Source organism: Dinoponera quadriceps, unplaced genomic scaffold (genome assembly GCF_001313825.1).
Source record: "Dinoponera quadriceps isolate SergipeBrazil2010 unplaced genomic scaffold, ASM131382v1 scaffold316, whole genome shotgun sequence".
Taxonomy (NCBI): Eukaryota; Metazoa; Arthropoda; class Insecta; order Hymenoptera; family Formicidae; genus Dinoponera; species Dinoponera quadriceps.
In genome coordinates, this window is record NW_014554530.1 from 1438092 (window position 1) to 1456507 (window position 18416).

General features: G+C 38.7%; 2 protein-coding genes across 5 annotated transcripts; one reads left to right on the forward strand and one right to left on the reverse strand.

The window, feature by feature from the left end:
• Nucleotides 1-1541: 1541 nt before the first annotated feature.
• LOC106751860 (cytochrome b561 domain-containing protein 2-like) lies at nt 1542-5467 on the forward strand. Of its 2 annotated transcripts, none has more exons than XM_014633064.1 (3): nt 1542-1744; nt 4034-4234; nt 4572-5467. In XM_014633064.1, exons 2-3 carry the CDS (start codon nt 4067-4069, stop codon nt 5094-5096), a joined length of 693 nt encoding a protein of 230 aa, XP_014488550.1. In that variant the 5' UTR covers nt 1542-1744; nt 4034-4066; the 3' UTR covers nt 5097-5467. The 2 variants fall into 2 exon arrangements, with proteins under 2 accessions (XP_014488550.1, XP_014488548.1); XM_014633062.1 differs by lacking the exon at nt 1542-1744 and adding an exon at nt 1754-1836.
• Nucleotides 5468-9035: 3568 nt separating this feature from the next.
• LOC106751926 (sodium- and chloride-dependent glycine transporter 1-like) lies at nt 9036-18012 on the reverse strand. Of its 3 annotated transcripts, none has more exons than XM_014633205.1 (11): nt 17572-18012; nt 16404-16597; nt 15029-15281; nt 14769-14927; nt 13817-14024; nt 13372-13543; nt 12775-13131; nt 11954-12163; nt 11037-11378; nt 10563-10803; nt 10336-10487 (listed from the first exon to the last, which is right to left on the reverse strand). In XM_014633205.1, exons 2-11 carry the CDS (start codon nt 16446-16448, stop codon nt 10336-10338), a joined length of 2139 nt encoding a protein of 712 aa, XP_014488691.1. In that variant the 5' UTR covers nt 16449-16597; nt 17572-18012. The 3 variants fall into 3 exon arrangements, with proteins under 3 accessions (XP_014488693.1, XP_014488691.1, XP_014488690.1); XM_014633204.1 differs by having other exon boundaries at nt 17550-18012; XM_014633207.1 differs by lacking the exon at nt 17572-18012 and having other exon boundaries at nt 9036-10487; nt 16404-16448.
• Between the last annotated feature and the right edge of the window lie 404 nt (nt 18013-18416).

The window sequence follows — 18416 nt, forward strand, 5'->3', positions numbered from 1 at the left end:
ATGAAATACATTTTTTTATGGAAAATGAAATATTAATTCCTTTATATAACATCGTTCTTTCCATCAAACAACATAGTTTACTCTGGTGAAACAACGATATTTTCACTCATGCAAAATGATATTTGATATTAAATTATATTGTTGATATTAAAAAAAAGAAGTCAAATAAACACAAATATATTAAATCCAAAGAAATCTTTTTCTCTGTGTGCTGACTCGACACGAAGCGGATTGAAGAAATGTTGATATTTATCAGCTAACTGATAAGAAAAGCTACGTATCTAGTAAATCTAAAAGAAGAAAAATATTTATACATCGTTTGTTAATTAGAGGGAATGAGTAATAAACGTCATCGTTGCGGGTATATTAATTTCAGTGAGATTCCTTGCTCGGTGCTGGGTTAAATAATTAATCGATATTTTTTCATAATAAAGACTTAGGCAAAACATTTATATTAGTGTATATTATTACGCTACCATTAAAGTCTCTGCTTATCATTGTTATTTATAGCCACAGATTAGGGACAGGATTTGTTTCAATGGCGCGCGATGCAAATGTGTTCCGTTTAAGCGGAGCAATACGTTATCGGGCAACCATGTGCTCCTCTAATCAGCTTTCGCCCACGACTTCAACGAAATTAGAAAGACCACACGTACGCTGAAACGGTGGTGTTCATATGAATAAATTACGCATGTGTGCGATCATTTCAAATGTTAATACGTTATTAAAGAACGTCACGAGCGGGAGCGACTTCGTTTCTTTCATACTCAAGGAAGCATTTAAATCACCAGAGGCAGAAAAAGCACACGAGAGGAACGAACTTTGACTTCTTCGAAAGAAGTAGTCGGAGATGCGTCCGAGATATCGATGATAAGTTATGTAAACCGTGTAGGATTTCCTTTAGTTTCTTTGGTTGCATTACGCGAATACCTCTTAGATTTATGGAGCGCGCATACTTGCGCCTTACGAGCGCTTATGTGTTCGGAACGCGCGGGTATGTTGCGATCGCTTGTACCAAGGCCGCAGTGTCGGATTGAGTCTCTCGCAGACCCTCAACCAGCGAATTTTCGGGGATTTTCCCTCCCCTACGTAGTTCCTGTTTAATATAATTTTCCTCATTTCGTCGTTATTTGTTGTTTTTCATGGTGAATTTTTCGTTTCTGCACCGTTCGGGAAATATTTCGCGTTACTCCTGAAAAAAGTCGCTTATTCAATTTTACTTTACTAAATAATCCGTTAAATTGCTTGATAATTTCCACACAATTGCACTCTGTTATTGCGGTAATACATAATGGTTACGAAAAGACGGCACGTTTCATTCACGATTCAGCTTTTTACCGTGAAATCTCAACCGGGAGGTTTTGGAGCGAGATCTTTCTGGAAATTTTTTGCAACGGATAGCAGGGACTGTGATCTTCGTGAAGAAATTTGATTGCAGTGATCTGGCAACACTGAGTCCGATATTACAAGGCCGACCGCGAACACGCCGATGTTTCCTCATCGGCCACCGACGCTACGATAATGATCGACGGATCCACAACCTAGATCGCCATATTCCTGCCGCTCAGTCGTGTCACGAACACGGTCGCGCGCTTGTGTGCTCGATTTGTTTTCGTAGCTGGATCGTACGTGGGAGTGGGAGGTGACATTTGGATCTTTCTCAATTTCCTTTTTTTTTTTCGACGTTATTTTCTCTTTAAGGCCAGCGGAGACTTTATGGCGTAGCAGTCAAGCAGTGCTCGCGGTGAGTTGAAGAAATATATTCGTGTGACAAGCTCTTCGTAAGAGACATATCCGTGGTGCAAAAGCGTCTTCTATCTCGTTCCGAGAACCATGGTGAATAATAATATTATAATGAAGTTAAAATTCTTTTACCAAGTCTGACGTATGCACGCAGAACAACTTTCAATCCCAATTTCATAATAGTATTGATGGTTTTCGGGTTGTAAACAATTGAAAATTAAGAAGCTTCTGTGAATGACATAACACTTGAGCGCGGATAGATAATACACAATCTCGTTCTTTAATTGATGCTTTTTACAAGGATTTCACACTGATAGAGTTTTTATAGAAATATATAATTTTAGAAACTTTTGATATCTAAAGTAAGGTACTTACTGTCGGAGAAATAGACGTCCAAATCAAATGTTATCAAAGGAAAAATAAAATTTAAATTGTTTCATCAAACTGCAATTAAGATAAGAGTGTGTGTATGCTTGGAGTTAGTATAGATTATAAAAGTGACTTGCGTTGATCCGCCCATTTTTCATTTGTCAGAAAATTGCTTTCTGTTTATTAAAACATGCAATTAGGATATATTGCTTAATTTAAAATGTACGTTTTTACTTGCAAAAATATCACAACTTCGTTGAGCATTGCAGAAGATAGAATTCCTCGAGAAAATGCAAATGTCTAAAAAGTATGTCACTTTGTGGCTTGCAGTGGCGAACAAGGTAATACGATACTAATCAGATATAATATACGTCATCATAACCAATACGTATCGGTAATTTAATATCACTATTGTGTGTCTATCTTCGTTTTATGTTTTTTTAATTTCTCCGACATTTCCTATAAAGACAATAAAATATTACCGATATGAAAAGAAATCGAGACGATAACAGAAAGAATGTACGATTTACAAATACGTCTAAAGAATAACAATGTTGTTAAAACAAATTTTTTATTTAATTTTAATTTACATTTTAATTGTATTCAAATGAGGAATATTATTAATGAAGAGTTATTTATATTTTTCGTGTAATTGAATATTGTTTATTTTCAACAAAAAATGTGATGAAACGCAGAAAACCGATTCTGTAAATAAGTGATAATTTATTTTTCTCCCGGAATGTTTTTTTAATTAATGAAATGGAAGCTTTTTCGTCAACCTCATACGTTAATAGATTCAGAAGCTTATATGATTTATTGTTCGACAGTCAGAAAAGCATTTCACGGGTCTCTCCTTTCTTAATTTCAATATTTGCGCAGCAGTCGGAATACAGGGACATTACAGGTGCATTCCGCGATTAGCGGCACGGACAGAGACAGAGCGGTATTTTTGCGTCGTTGTTGTTACCCACCGTGCGCTTCTTATCGGCGATTACTGAGTCGTTAACGAAATGCACCGTTCCGAGGACTCGGATGTTATTGCTTAACTAGTGCCATGATCTTTCGTAACTACTACCGATCGTTTAGCTCACCGCTTATTTTTGCCTAACTATAGCGTTAACTACAGGAGTGCAGCTTCTTCAGTTAATTCGATTTTTTTCATCTGTAATTGCAAATGTCTCAAAAATCGCGCGAACCGTCACAATGAAAAACACGCTGTAATATTAATATAATAATACAATCTCAATAGTAATAATAATAATAACGATAGTAATATTATTTTAAAATCGTATTACAACATATAAACTTGAATTACGACGAAGGTCATTCGATACTTTCATTAACTCCACAAAACACGTGTCTGTCATTGGAATTAGTTGCGCTATCTTCGCACGTACGATCGATAAAGAGATTCGTTATCACCTGCGAACGTTTATAACTGACAATTTTCCCTCTCCTGTGCGAGAGATGTCATTTATATACTTACATATATTTGCGTATAGATATAGAGATTAGTCGAGCAAATTAAAAGAGCATAAGAGTGGAAGATAAATGTATGCTGGAAACGTGAGAAATCGTGCCGCACAATTAAGGATGAATCACGCGTCATGCATCTGAAGCCACGCAGTAATTACGAGGAATTACATAAAAAGATACGTACGGCCTCCGTGGTGCTTCACGGGCGGTATTATGCTCACACTTTCCACACAAGCTAATACCTCTGATGATTTATTCGGCCGAGATTCGAACACCTCTCGTTTTGTAACGTTTAATTGAAATGTTTGCACTTGCCTGCTCATTCAATAGTCATTTTCACACGTTACTATTGCCATTTCCCTTCTTTCCCATGAGAGATTTCCCTATGCGATTTCTTGCGTTTTGACGCAATATTGTTTATGAACAGAATTCTTTCTTTTCTCAGGTGTCAAAGGGAATTTCTCGTTTTCTTCTCGACATGACTACCGAGGCAACAAGCAACAAAGGATCGCCGAGCGTCATAACGCTCGGCTTCTCGGTACTGACGCACTTCCTCCTCGTGGCTCCCGTGATATACATCTTGGTACTCGCTTTCAGCATCAACTTCAAATTCTTCTCATGGCATCCGATTTGCATGTCCGTCGGGGTAAGCGAAGAGTCGCACAGACGAAACAACCTATAGCTCTCTTTTTATAAAAATTTCCAATAATCGAACAAGAACGTCAGTCCGCATTACAGATAAATCGTGATCATTAAATTCACGCTTCTCTAACGATGTTTTTTTTTTTCCAAAACTGAAACCGGAACTGAAATATCAATCCAACGTTCGATAATATTCGCACAATTATTCTTATAATATTTCGTTCACTCTGTTTGCCGATAAAACAAGATACATTTCGGGTCTCTTAGCTGTTATGTGTCCTTTAGTTATCTCGTCTACCACGATATGATAATACGCCGTGTTTCTTCATCTCGTGGCAAAGGTCGGTCTTCTAATCACGGAAGCTGTCTTCAGCGTCTCCGGCGAGGCGTACCTCGCGTCGAAGTTACCCAGGCGTAACAGGGTGACGATACATTGGATCTTACACACGACAGGCCTGGCTATAATCGGGATCGGCCTGGTTATCATCATTGTCAACAAGATCAGGTTCAATGGACAGCATTTCGTAACGGCTCATTCGAAGCTGGGCCTAGCAACGATTATATTATCCGTCCTGGTCGCGTCCTTCGGAATTCTGGCGAACAACACCGCGTGGTTGTACCCGCGTGTGAGACCGATTCTCCTCAAGATAGCGCACGCTTTCGGCGGCACCGCGGTAACCATTCTTCTACTGGCCACCCTTATCAATGGGACTTACACTCATTGGTGGCCCGCAAACCATGTCACGGGAAGGAACCTGATCTTCGCCTCGTTGTTCATTGCGGGCTTCCTGATACTCGTGAAACCGGTCCTCGGAGCCGTATCGAGGTGCCGGGTTGTTTTTGGACCACCCTCGAGCGATACATAAGGTAGCACGCTGGCGCTTCTGATCAAGTCCGTCACGTCGAGATACGTACGAGAGTTACTCCGGAAATGAGGTACACACGCACGGAGAAAGATTTTTTACCGGCACAGTAAATTGCTTGTTACTATAGTGGTGGTGAAAAAATTTGATAAGAATATTAATTGCTAATTACGCCCACTAAATTTTATTGCCGTCGCAACGACCTTTTCCAATAGCAAACTTATTTTTTCCGCGTAACGAATCTTTTCGCCGCTGTAGTGTCTATTTGCTCACTATTGAGCGGACAAAAAAATTTTCATATATAATTATATACAATTATATAATTATATACAATTATATATTATATAATTATATAAGGCATTACGTATGAAATTTATCCATATATAAAGTATATAATTACATATAAAGTGGTGACACAGAGAATTATATATGATCATATATAAATATATATATATAATGAGTTATATATAATTATGTATAAACATATATATTTCAATATATAATTATATATAATCATATGTAATATTTAATGTATTAGACAAGTTTTTCTAATACTGAGACAATATCTCTTTCTAATCGGTGAATCTATTTGTACAGATTTACCTGAAACCTCGACAACCTCTCCAAATTTTCGTCGACTTTGTCGAATTTCCTCTTGGCGAGAGAGTACCTTATTTCCGACGTAATTCTCGTTGAATACCAAACGCAGCGGTGAAAAACCAAAGATCGATGTATTAACTCTGTTATCTGGACATTGTCCCACTTAGGGACGTTGTTTGTATTGGTCATAGAAAAAAAGAGACATACCGCTGTGTCTCTCAGAAATTAGTCACAGACAAAAGCAGAAAGATGCTTAGGCAGCATATTGTTAACCATGTATATCAACACTTTATTGATTACACACGCATCTCATATACATTTATTACACATTATAAATTTACATATATACGCGTACACACGGGTACGTACGTACGTTTTTGTTGAAGTGCCTCCAATATATATATATACATATATAATATATATTTTTTCATAATGCAATGTACATATACAACGTAACACAACGTATTTATTTGGTATTTTTATATATCTCGTACATTTCATCTTTATTTATAGACTCTTGTTTACACATGTTAACACGCAACCAACGTTTATCAACTGCCGTCGAACCGTTATTAATATCTTTCTCGCAGGCCCAGCCCTTTTTCATTTTTATTTACATGAGAACTACTTAAGATTACGCAACAATGTCAACACACGCATACATTCTCATAGATCTATTTAGAACATATACGTATATGTATACAATAGAATTATTCTTATTTTTGTCTCTCTCTCTCTCTCTCTCTCTCTCTATCTCTTTCTCTCTCGCTGCTGCGACTCTCCTAATTCTATGGTGTGTGTATGTTTGTGTGCATGTTGCGTATGTGTGTTTGTTCACTCAAGGCATTATTGTGTCTTGATTGTATGCCGTTCAGCATGTTAAATTGTTCTACATTAAAACATCAGTATGTCGGTTCTACAATAAAACTGCTTCTTATCTTGACGATATAATCGAGTTGAATTGCTAATATCCTATACGTATTTTCCCCGGGAAAAAGATTTATATATAATTTTATAAAATTATATATAATTATATACACATAATTAGATATGATTGTTATATAATTATATATGTTTACACAAAATATATAAAAATATTATTGAATGAAAAACGGAAAAAAAATAGTTTGATTCAATTAAATGTTTACATCGTGGGCAGCCATAAATATAAGTATTTACTATAATCATATTCGTATAACAATATTCTTTTTTAGATTTGGACGTATATAATTATATATGATTATTTATTTATAAACACACATATAGAGACGAAATTCATATATAATCATTTTTTCCCGGGTCGAGAGAACTTGTTTCGCCCTTTGCGGAATCCAACTCCTCGAATGACCTTTAGTAGAAGCTCCTTTTTTCTATTCTGTTGTTCTACTATAAAGAAAAGGAGCTTCTCTTAAAAGGAAGCTCCTGTTTCTTGTTACATCGTTACGTTACTAGGACACGTTACTTTGTACTGTTCGCTCTACTGGTTGTTCGTAGTGACGTCGGGACTGTAACACCACGCGATAATTGCAGTTAGCTTTTCATATTAAGTGCTTGACACAATTTTAACCAACACAACCGTTTGCAAGTCTATCACTTTTAATTGCGACATTAATTGGACGCAATACAGAAAGTTGCGCGTCGAATTTTTGCATCTAAGTTTAACCGCCTGTTCATCATTCTGTGCAAGAATCAAGAAGAATGAACGAGCTACTAATTTGAGAAATTACGAATTCTTCCAGTTAGCAGTCATCACCGTTAATAATCGTCGACCTCTAAATTGAGGTGATGGTTTTCGGAAAAAGTTTACTGCGGCTTACTCCTTCTTTAGAATGCACTTTTGTAAAGAATCGTGCGATGCTGATTAAACTCTTAGGTGCGGAGCAACAGAATTCTTCGTTGCTCGAGGTTGGTTAAAAGAAACGATTCCAAGCTCGAGCAAAATATGAGATCGCTATTGTTAAGCTGCTTCGTTACCGTCGTGCTGTTACCCGTTCGCGATACGTCACTGCTCTTAATTCTACTTATTGTTAGGACAGTCAACCATTTGACTTGGCCGGTACGTGAACCAGTGACTAACATTATATCAATTATCATTACTTTGTACGGCGAGCTATATACTTTTTATACAATCTTTGATGAGGCCGCGCCATACATTAGGTAACACTCGTGTAGTCTATGAACATTAAATTTACTGAACATTTAACCGGCATGATGGGAAATCGCCCGAGAAGAAAGCAATCGTAGCAATCTAACGGCACTTTCATGATGTGACGTGCTCGGCGTCAAGAACTCACATACATGCGGCTTACGGGTTTTCCTTCCTTCACTTTCCTTCCCGCTCTTCGTGATCACAATGTGAACACCTTCGCAACAGTTCGCAAGTTTCAATCAAATCGATTTTGATTTCCAGTTGTCAAAGTTACTTAAGTTTTACTTTCGCTTCGGCCGCTAAAATTTGTATACAAGAAGACCTTCTCGTAACTTTTCTTCTAATTATCTTCAACTTCAGTCGCCAACGAAGGTTTTTGATTTCTGATTCGTCTACTGTCAATTCACAGGCAACGTTAAACGTCTTGCGGTTCGCTCGGACTCAAATGAGGTAGGAATCTCGACGTGCCCGATATTTCTCTGTGTGAGAAGATGTCACACGGAGGAAATATTAACTAAGATTAGAAAACTAAGTCGAGCCATATACGGCGTGTCGTGTGGGTAAAAGGTTAAACAGTAAAGGCTATTCCTCCAAGCAAGACACACTTTGGATAATTGGTATATCGATATTCATACGTATATGCTGCAAACTCTTTCAAAACTAAGGCCACTCTCTTTGTTCGCGTATTCTCCGACTTACATATTTGGGGGATCGGAAGTTTCTTTTCCTTTCTTGAAAAAAGTGTCAAGGCATCGGTAGTTTTCGAATGGTAATTGCGATCGGTTGAGATAAAATTTTTCCCCTGGGTCTTATCACACGTAACGTTATTTCAGAAGTATTTCGCAACAAAAATTAAAGAATCGCGTTCTCTCCTGTTATTGACTATTACGTATACTCGTTCGTGAAAATATAAGCTGTTCACTTCCATAAATTTATTAATTACAAATGTACCTCTTGATTTTCTCCGTCTTACTCTCTTTCAATTGTTGTAATTTTTGACACATATTCAATGTATGTAATCGTCGGTGGAAGTATTTACATACTTCAAAAAGACACGTAACGCAGCGGTGGTATCTGAGATCATAGTCAATAGTTTCGGTATCTTTATATTTGCTCTTGATACATATATATATATATATGACACTTTATATATAATTATATTTAATTATATATAAATAGAAAATTTTTCCTGGATAATAAAAAAATAATGTGTACAAGAAATAAATTAATCTTATTCTAATACTTATTATATTTTGATCAGCAATAGTTACGTCGATTGTATGATCAATGCCACTCATCGTTTATCTTGTGATAACTGTTCATATTTATAACTTAATACTTGCGGATATTGATATACAAATATTAATAGATAAGCGATCAGATTAGTTCCATCGCTATGATCTCAGATCTCCATCACTACTTAGAACTCCAACGAAATATTTACTGCAAGAGATTGGTATACGTTGAATTTATTAATTTGGCGTTTTCGCTTTGCTCATTTCTTTATCGCTATAAATTCTTTTTTCCTATTTGCTAAATGTGTCTAGATATAAATCCACCTTCACGGGCAATAATCTATACAGACTTCTATCTTTTCTCACAGTAGCAAAAATAATTAACGATCTCGAAAAATAAATATTCGCCTATTGTGAAATAATTATTAATAGCCTATGTAATATTCCGAGAATACGGGTGAGATATCGTCGTTCCTAAGAAAATATAATACTGTTCGTATTGTTGCATGTGATTCTCTCTTCGATTCCTTTCAACTTCCAACGATTTTCAATAGATTAATTTGCAACATTCTTTGGCCATTAGAAATTTAATATTAACATCTGTGTGGGGTTAAGGTACACGCATTACTATCAATATCGAGCGGTTATTTGATCAATATGGAAGAACGCGGTGATATATTTATAAGGGAAAGTCTGAAAGTGTCCCTCACCGATTTTGATGAGTCTTGAATACATTGCAGAGAATCATAAATAAGAGGAACGTACTTTTTACATGTGATTTTCTCCTATCTTTCCTTATAAAAAGATACATGTATCTTATTTTTAGCTTCTTTACGATATATTCAAAGCTCATTAAAATTGCGGAGGGGCACTACCAATCCTTTTCTTATAAAAACCCTGCAATCTTAAATAGTACATTGTGAGAAAGGAAACAATGGATTTTTAAATATCGGTACTCTGCACACTTGATGGCAGGCTCATTTTTTCCACTTTTTCCTGAGCAACCGATGATAGGAACCAAATTCGAGAAAAATTATGTAAACGTCGACAGAACAATTCACGAGAATTTCACATGGAAAATTGAATCGAATGACGACAAAGTTGCTTCGCAGCTGTCGCGCTTGAAGATGCGCAATTGCCGACGTTACCCAGAAGAAATATTCGTTCATTCCGAAGATAGGCTCATCTTACATCGGGCGTTCTATCTCTGGCATGATTCCTCCGAGGATTCATCGTTGGACATAAAACGAACGTCGTGTCACACTTGCTGCGAGGTGATCAGGTCGGTCTTGCTGGAATTCTTGAGGATCGACGGCCCGGGGAGTTTCTGCGTGGTGGCGATGGCGTTGGGCGGCTGCACCATCATCGGTTGACCATTTACCAGGACGATCGAGTCGTAAGCAGTGCATCCTGCGAAACAACGAACGATATTGTAATCCATTGTTTAACACTTTTCCCTATTCGAAATAACGGAAAATTCGTTACCTGGCGAAGGTGTAGCCAGAGTCTTGGAAGGTGTCAAGGAATTTCCCGATGCCGGACCCCAATTGGATGTCGGTTGCAGCAGTATCTTCACACGATCCCACACATCCTTATTCTTCCCTTTGCCCTTTCCTTTATTCGTTCTTTGACAAGGCTCGCCGTTATCCAGCTCGTCATCGTCGTCGTCCTCATCGTCCTCGTCATCGTCGTAGGGTGATCGTTGGCGACGTTTCTTCAACTGATTCTATGTTTCAAATTCAAGGAATTCATCTCAATCGAATTTTCTTTTAAAGTATAGTCTCGAAAATCTCGAAATACATACAAAAACTATAAAGAATCCGTTGACAAAGGAAGCAATATTATTTTTAAGGATTTGACTTAATATCTCAACTTTTGCTCTACCTTCTATTATACATAAATAATATATTTACTAATTATTAGAGAATTTGTGGAATTTAAGAAAGCGTCATCACTTACTATAGCTAGCCCGACGATGACTAAAACGGGAAGCATACTAATGACCCAGCCCAACACGTCCGCCCATTTCGGATAGATGTAAGTCCCGTATCTAAGTGGCTCATATTCCACCCAGTTGAAACAGAGAATGAAGAACAGCGCAGCGGGTGTAATGACCTTCCACATCCATGTCCAGAAGAATCGCCAGAGACCGCCGTGGGGTCCGATCATCTGTTGGACGTCGTCCAGAAACCGATTCGCTCCGTACACCCACGCCACCAGAATGCATTCGCTTATGGCAATCAACAAAACCGACCAGTTGGCCGCGTACTTGTCCATCAGCTGCAGCCAGTACATGCCGGCCTGCAAAAAAAGAAAGAATGATCGTTACGATATTGGTACCAAAGAAAAAGTATCAATCGAATGATCAAATTTCTTCGAAGAGTTAAAATTTCAAGAGATTATATTAATCAGAGATAACAGTCAATCTTAAATAAACGTAAACGCTCTCTGAAGAGTATCGATGTGTATCAAGAATAAATATAAAGATGTCGATACTATTGACTATTTCAGATACTATCGCTGCGATACGTGTCTTTTTGAAGTGTGTAGAAACTTTCGCAGAATAGATTACGTATGTTGAATATCGTAATCGACGTATGAATGAATGATTTATGCGAAAATGATGTAAATTCAGTTTAGGAAAAAATTAATAATTCAGTTGCTATGCTTATAAATCCACGTGAACGGAAAAGAATGGAGCGCAGGAGAAAAATAAATGGACTCATTTATTGTCAAGAAAACAAAATAAGAGCATCGTAATATTTGAAAATAAGCTGTTTCCTTCTATTCTCGAGTGCGAGTTCTAAAAATTGAGCTGATTAAATTTCTCCGGTCTCTTTTGAGGAGACGCGACGGCGATTTGATCCGAAACTTACGTTGGTGGTGAAAATGATGCCACCGGCGTAGCCGACCATCGCAACTCCCAGAACGACCCAGATCTTGTAGCTTCTCAGTGCGGGGACGCCGTCGAGTATCGCCGTGGTGACCGTCTCCATGAGCGCAAATTGAGAATCGAGACCCAACGTGAGCAGCATGATGAAGAAGAGTAGCGACCAGACGGGCGCGAACGGCAGACGTGCCACGACCTGCCAATAGTCATTCTCAGATTACCCTTCGGAAATCCTGGAAGACTTTTATATTTACTTGAACTCCCACGCGAACTCTAGCGCGCGAAGTTGAACGTTGTCGCATTTATCGCGTGTATCTCGTCCAATTAAATTTTCTCAATATACGGATGCTACATCAAGCGTTCAGGGTAAGAATGGATCAATTTAATTTAGCCCTTTCCTTCATTTAACATAAATTTAATCTACGATTAAAAGTTAATTATGCAAAAAGGCATACACATATATATATACTTAGTTTTGTATAATTAACTTTTAACTTTAATAAATTAATTTCATATTAATATTTAATTAAGTTAATTTCCGTTCAGGCAATTTTTAATTTAACTAAGCAAATTTTACGAGCTAGTAAAATTAACTTTAACTTTTAACTTGGTCGAAAATCAAAATTAACTTATTCAAACCTGTTATTAGCTCTCTCTTATTTGATTTTTTTCCCATTCGTAATTTAATCTTATTTCATATCAATGAGAGATCAATGAATTAGATTCAATATTTGGAAGATACCAAAACTCAAGAAAGATCGAAAGATTCTAAGCTCTCTCAAGCTCCAAATGATAGTTAAGACTCACCTCCGGATAAACGATGAACGCCAAACCAGCGCCTTCATCCACCACCGATGCTACTGGCACGTCGAGCTCGTGAGCGAGGAATCCGATCACCGAGAAGATCACCAAGCCCGCGAAGAAGGACGTTCCGATGTTGCTAATTGCAACGATCAGAGAATCCTTGTAGCAATTGTTGGTGAACTTGTTGTACGAGCTCAATGTAATTAGACCTCCCCAGGCCGGGCTCAAGGCGAAGAAGATTTGCACCGCGGCGTCTCCCCACACTTTCGCGGACATTAGTCTCTTCCAGTCGGGAGTCAGATAGAAGAGTATTCCTTCACTCGCTCCGGGTAGTAAAATACCTCGGACGAAAAGTGCGACCTACGAGGAAGACGTTTTCGTTTCGTAAAAACGTGCTGAACTTTTCTACACCTTCGGTAAGAAGGGAAGAACTAATTGAAAATTCTTCTTTGAACGCTACGACGTCGCGTTAAACAAACGCAGTTCCTTGCAGATATATATTTTTGAACCACAACTAATTGTATTTGTCGAAGCAGAAATCAGTGTCGTAACGGTCAGTTATCGTTAAACTCGATTGAATATTAATTGTCTGTAACACACCAGAACGACGTATGGGAAGAGAGCGGTGAAATACACGACTTTGCCCGAACTCTTGACACCCTTGCTCAAACAGAGGAAAACGATTGTCCATGCAAGAAAGAGGAACGTTGCCATGGACGGTCGAATCGATCCGGTTTCTTCGATTCCGCTGCTGATCCTCAAGACATAATTACTGAACAAGCAGAGAAATATTCTCCATATGTCTTCTGTCCCTTCAAATTAGCGTCCTTAACAGCTAACAGTGATGTGATTAATACTTTCGCAAAACATAGACGCTCTTGATATTTCAAATCGTAATTAAATTACGACTAATCATTCGTAAATAATGAAACGCGGTTGAATTAATGAACGGGCGATTCTCGCGACGACGTGTCAAATGACTGGACTGGCAGAAATTCGTTGAGAAAATAAGAGATATAATTTATATGCATTTATATAGCGTTACTTGAAATATTCTTCGGCTGGCGGCCTCCTGATAATGCTGGCCACGTCCTCAATAGTCAGACCCATTGCGGTCATTTGCGTCGAATTGAGGCATCCTCCTTTGAAGTAAGAAACGTTTTTAGAGGCACAAACCTCGGCAGCGTCTGGCTTAAAGCAATCCTCGGTGCTCCACTCCTTCTCGCATTTGCTCCAGGGCAGCTCCCAACCACCTGTACCAGCTAGAATTTTAATAAGCTTCCCGCGAAAGGCAGAGTCGGTCGTCTTCAGCGAGCCTTCGCTGTCTGACCATGCCACACTTTTGTATTTATAGCTTTTCGCATGCGATAGATAAAAAAGTTCCGCAAATTGCAGATGACAGATTCTTTAGAACATTCCAACATAAAAAATAGAAAAATATCCGGGCATCAATAGTTTTCAAAATACGAGCGATCGAAAAAATAGGTCCGTTCGCAAACTAAACTTCGAACGACCGAATAAATAACAAAATTCTCTTCTCCGATCAATTTCAAGTGCTTTACTTTTACAGAAGTTTACTTTAGGCTTTAGTTACAAAGATATATTATGTTGAAAATTAAAAAGTCGCTATGAATAAAGATCTTCCACGACATTTTCGTACTTGAACTTTGAACTTAAACTTTCGTCTTAGAATGTCCCAAAGAATCTGTAATATTAAGGATATACGTTGATTCTGGGGCATTCTGTATAGAGTGAGGCAATAACTGTAACCACCTTGAGAAGATCTTTAAAAAATAAAAATATATTTTATTGACGACTAGATAAAGATGAAGAAAGTTTACATTTACAGAAGATGTTCGAAGTGATGATCATCGGTATCGTTTTAATTTTTGTTAGATAAATTTTTCGTCTATTCTCATATTTCGAAGATATTCAAGGTGGTAACAATTGTAGCCCCACCTTGTATTGTCACGAGTATTATCACTGATATTATTTACCAAAGACCGACGCGTATATGTAATACAACGTCCATGCGATGATTAAATTATAATAGAGCATAACAACGGAGCTAACGAGGACCATCCCGTAGCCTAAGCCACAGAGCAAAGGGCAGAAACGTTTATAAGCCGCGACCGGTCCAAGACTGGCGTATTGACCTGTAAAATAAAGAGACGTCCTAATTGCGAACGGTCCGGCTCTCACGAGCGACGCTCAATATCGGACTCGTTCCGCTAATGCCGCTAATGCCGCTAATTACCTAAGGAAAGTTCCATGAACATGAGCGGCAATCCGGCAATGATGAGCATCACGGTGAATGGTATCAGGAAAGCTCCGCCGCCGTTGGAATAGCAAAGATACGGAAATCTCCAGACATTCCCGAGGCCTACACTGTACCCCAGAAGGGACAACAGAAAATCGAATTTCCCCGTCCACGTCCCGCGTTCCGGATGGTCGTCCTCGCCATCCTGTAACGGCGCTTGACTATTCGCCACTGAGTATTTGTCCTCGTTCTATCCACAAATAAACACCGATGTCTTTCTCGTTTTCTTGGTGTCGCAGTTCTATTTAAGGAGATTGTAAGGCGAAACGAATTTAATAAAAATTCCACGAAACTTGCATTATATATGCACTGAAATTTTATGTATTATTAAATATCATATAACTGCTCGTGCAATTGAAAGAAGATTGACCATTCGAGATGTTTGCTAAAATATTTGCAATTAAAAAGTTGACACTTTTTATAGCGTGCTAGTTTTAATTTGTATTTTTAATGTCTTTAAATTAAAAATAATATTGATTACTGATATATACATTATACACAAATTTCAGAATTATTGATCATTTTGTTTTGAAAATACAACGATGTAAAGTTCATAATTTATATAAATACTATCCGTGTCACCATTTCATATAATTATATATAGTTACATATCTAATTATATATAATTATATACGAAAAATTTTTTTAACGGATGACCCCCCTTAATGTGCCATTGGAAATGCAATACTGAGCCTTAAAATCTCCTTAAACAATTTTATAACGCGACGATACAAGATTGGACAAATATTCATCGACATGGCCGCTGCGTTTTTCAACGCAGGATAATTTTCTTTTTGAAAACACGTGTATATTAACGCGACAGACATTTTCGGATTGTACGCAATTACACGATAGATAACCAAGTCGGTTTTCCGGCAATGAGCGTCTCGGGAAACGTCACAGGCAAATCTCTACTCTGCGCGCCTATTCTGTAACTTTCTAACGGTAATATCATTTCCGTTACGCGTCGTTACGTACATATAACGTATCGCGTAATAGCCGTGCAGCGACGCGTAACGATAGCGATATTGTCATTAAGAGTTATAGAATAGGCGCACTTTGGCATTGTGTGAAACGTAACACGACTGAATTATAATTTATCCCTCCAGAATAGCGCGCCAGTCGAGTTGACTTTTCGGAATGTTTGTGACACGTTTGTAAAAGCAGAAGCGTCAGTTTCATTTGTATAATTGCGTCCAAACACTGTCAAGTGCGCGTAAGATTGATTATATGGGTCTGACGAAAATTTTTTCACCCAATGCATTACACACACATAACACACGAAGCCGGAAATCAATTAGGTTTCGCTTACATCCCAGTCCAGATAAGGACGAATTCTCGAAGACGGCTCTTCCATTCTCTACACCGATATGGTTTCCCGTCGCAGTATCAGTCGCTTCGTCGTCTTCTCATGGCTACCGAATCGGATCCATTGGAGTCCAAGATTAATTACTAATTCCGGCTTGGTGAAAGAACTCTCTACGCGCTTGCCCCTTCGAGATTTTCCTGTGTACAAACTCTCTCATTGTACACCGTTACGTCAATACGGTCGTTTATTAATTACGCGTTTATTTAAAGTCGAGGACCATCACGTTTAATCCTTCATTCAATCTTTCAAGAAATCGAATTGCCTCAGTTTTTTTTCGCTAAATCAAGCATATTTCTTTAAATTGAAACCTCTCGTAATTTCCTTTTTTTTTTTAATTCTGTAACAAACGTAGAATTAAAAATTGCACCAAAGAAATTTAAATTTTAAATTTAAATCTTAAATTTAAATGAAATTAATTCAGAATAAATGTTAATTTCTTTTGATTGTACAAAAATCGCAAAAAATGGATCTCCGAGAGAGTTGAGCTTGCGAAGAAGAAAATCACGATGCTCTTCGTAAGATTAAAGAAATCGCATCCCCGTCAGATGTAATTACTCTCCCCGATCGAAAAACTCACGAGAGAAACAGAAAAGTTATCTAATCGACCGGAGCTCTCTGTACACATCGTCTTCCGCGCTTTCTTTGTGAACGTAACACTTGAATCTCGACGTATCGCCGTCTTTGCAATCGAAATCCACCGTACGTCGCTAAATAACAATAACTCAAGCCCTAATTATTATTATCGTGTTAGCGCTACATGCACGCTCACGCTATTATGTAATTATTTTTATGCCGTGATTCGCTCTTTTTACTTAATCTTTCCGCGATCGAACTAGAATAGATATGTCAAAATAATACATCGATTTTTTTCTCTTTTCGCATCACTCTTCAGAAAAATGAAGAGAATCTTCTGCAAAGGTTTCTCCTAGTGCGCAGAATCAATGTAAAGAAAGATTTGCAATTTATAATTCTATTTCTCAATTTGACTGTGAAATTCAGTTTTCATAACATTCGGGACAAATTCCTGAGAAAACATTAACAGATCGTCGGGCCATGACTCCGTGATATCCGATCCGGGACACAACTTACCGCCTCTCAGCGTCGTCCTTACCGCTTGAAATCACTCGCGTTCTCATACAGCCGCCTCAACGTGCCGCGGGAACGTAGTCACCGGCGAATCAGCTGACAACGGACACCGTCGACCTACCTAATCAACCTTGACAGAGAGGAACTCGCCAAGGTCAGGCTCGCACTATCACTAGATTTCAAGGTCGCTCTCGGCAGGACCGCCGCGATCGCGAGCAGGCAATGAGTGGGGTGGCGATCGAAAAGGTGAGTGGCGGGTGAGAGATGAGAAGTGAAGCAAGAAGAAAGGAGAGATCAAAGAAAAAGAGAGAGGAAAAGAGAGAGAGAGAGAGAGAGAGAGGAAGAGAAAAAAGAGAGAGGCCAACGAACAGAAGCAGACAGGTGTGGAAGACCGATCGGGCAGAGCGATCCGTGCCCGGGCAACTGGCTGACCTATCCGGCAGTCTGCTTTACGGGAGAGCTTTTCTACTTGTGGCCCTCTCCTGCCTCTCCGTGCAAGCTCGACCCTGTCACACTCTCCTCTCCCGTTTCCCGTTCTCACTCTCTCTCCTGTTTTCTCATTCTCTCGCCCCCGCGCCCACACCGACCTGTCGAGCCTCGAACTCCGCTCCGGATCGATCGATATTACTGCTCCTGCGAGCTGTGTTCTGGCCTAAACCTTGCACCCTCTCACCCTCTCTCTCGGTGCCACCTCGTATCAACCATTTACTCCGGCCGTTCCATTGGCCAGGTTTACCCTCCACTAAAGAGAGGTGTGCATGTGTGTGCGTGTGTCCTTGTGTGCACGTGTACATGAACGCTTGCGAAAGGAGTTATAACACGGGGGGTTCAGAGGTGATAGCAAAATCGGCTCATCTGATATCGCTTTTG

Coding starts and splice junctions, on each gene's coding strand:
- LOC106751860 (XM_014633062.1), top strand. Junction 4,235..4,571: donor CGATTTGCATGTCCGTCGGG/GTAAGCGAAGAG, acceptor CTCGTGGCAAAG/GTCGGTCTTCTAATCACGGA.
- LOC106751926 (XM_014633207.1), bottom strand. CDS start 16,448: ATGGAAGAGCCGTCTTCGAGAATTCGTCCTTATCTGGACTGGGAT. Junction 14,025..14,768: donor CATATACGCGTCGGTCTTTG/GTAAATAATATC, acceptor TAGCTGGTACAG/GTGGTTGGGAGCTGCCCTGG. Junction 13,132..13,371: donor TCTTCCCATACGTCGTTCTG/GTGTGTTACAGA, acceptor TCTTCCTCGTAG/GTCGCACTTTTCGTCCGAGG.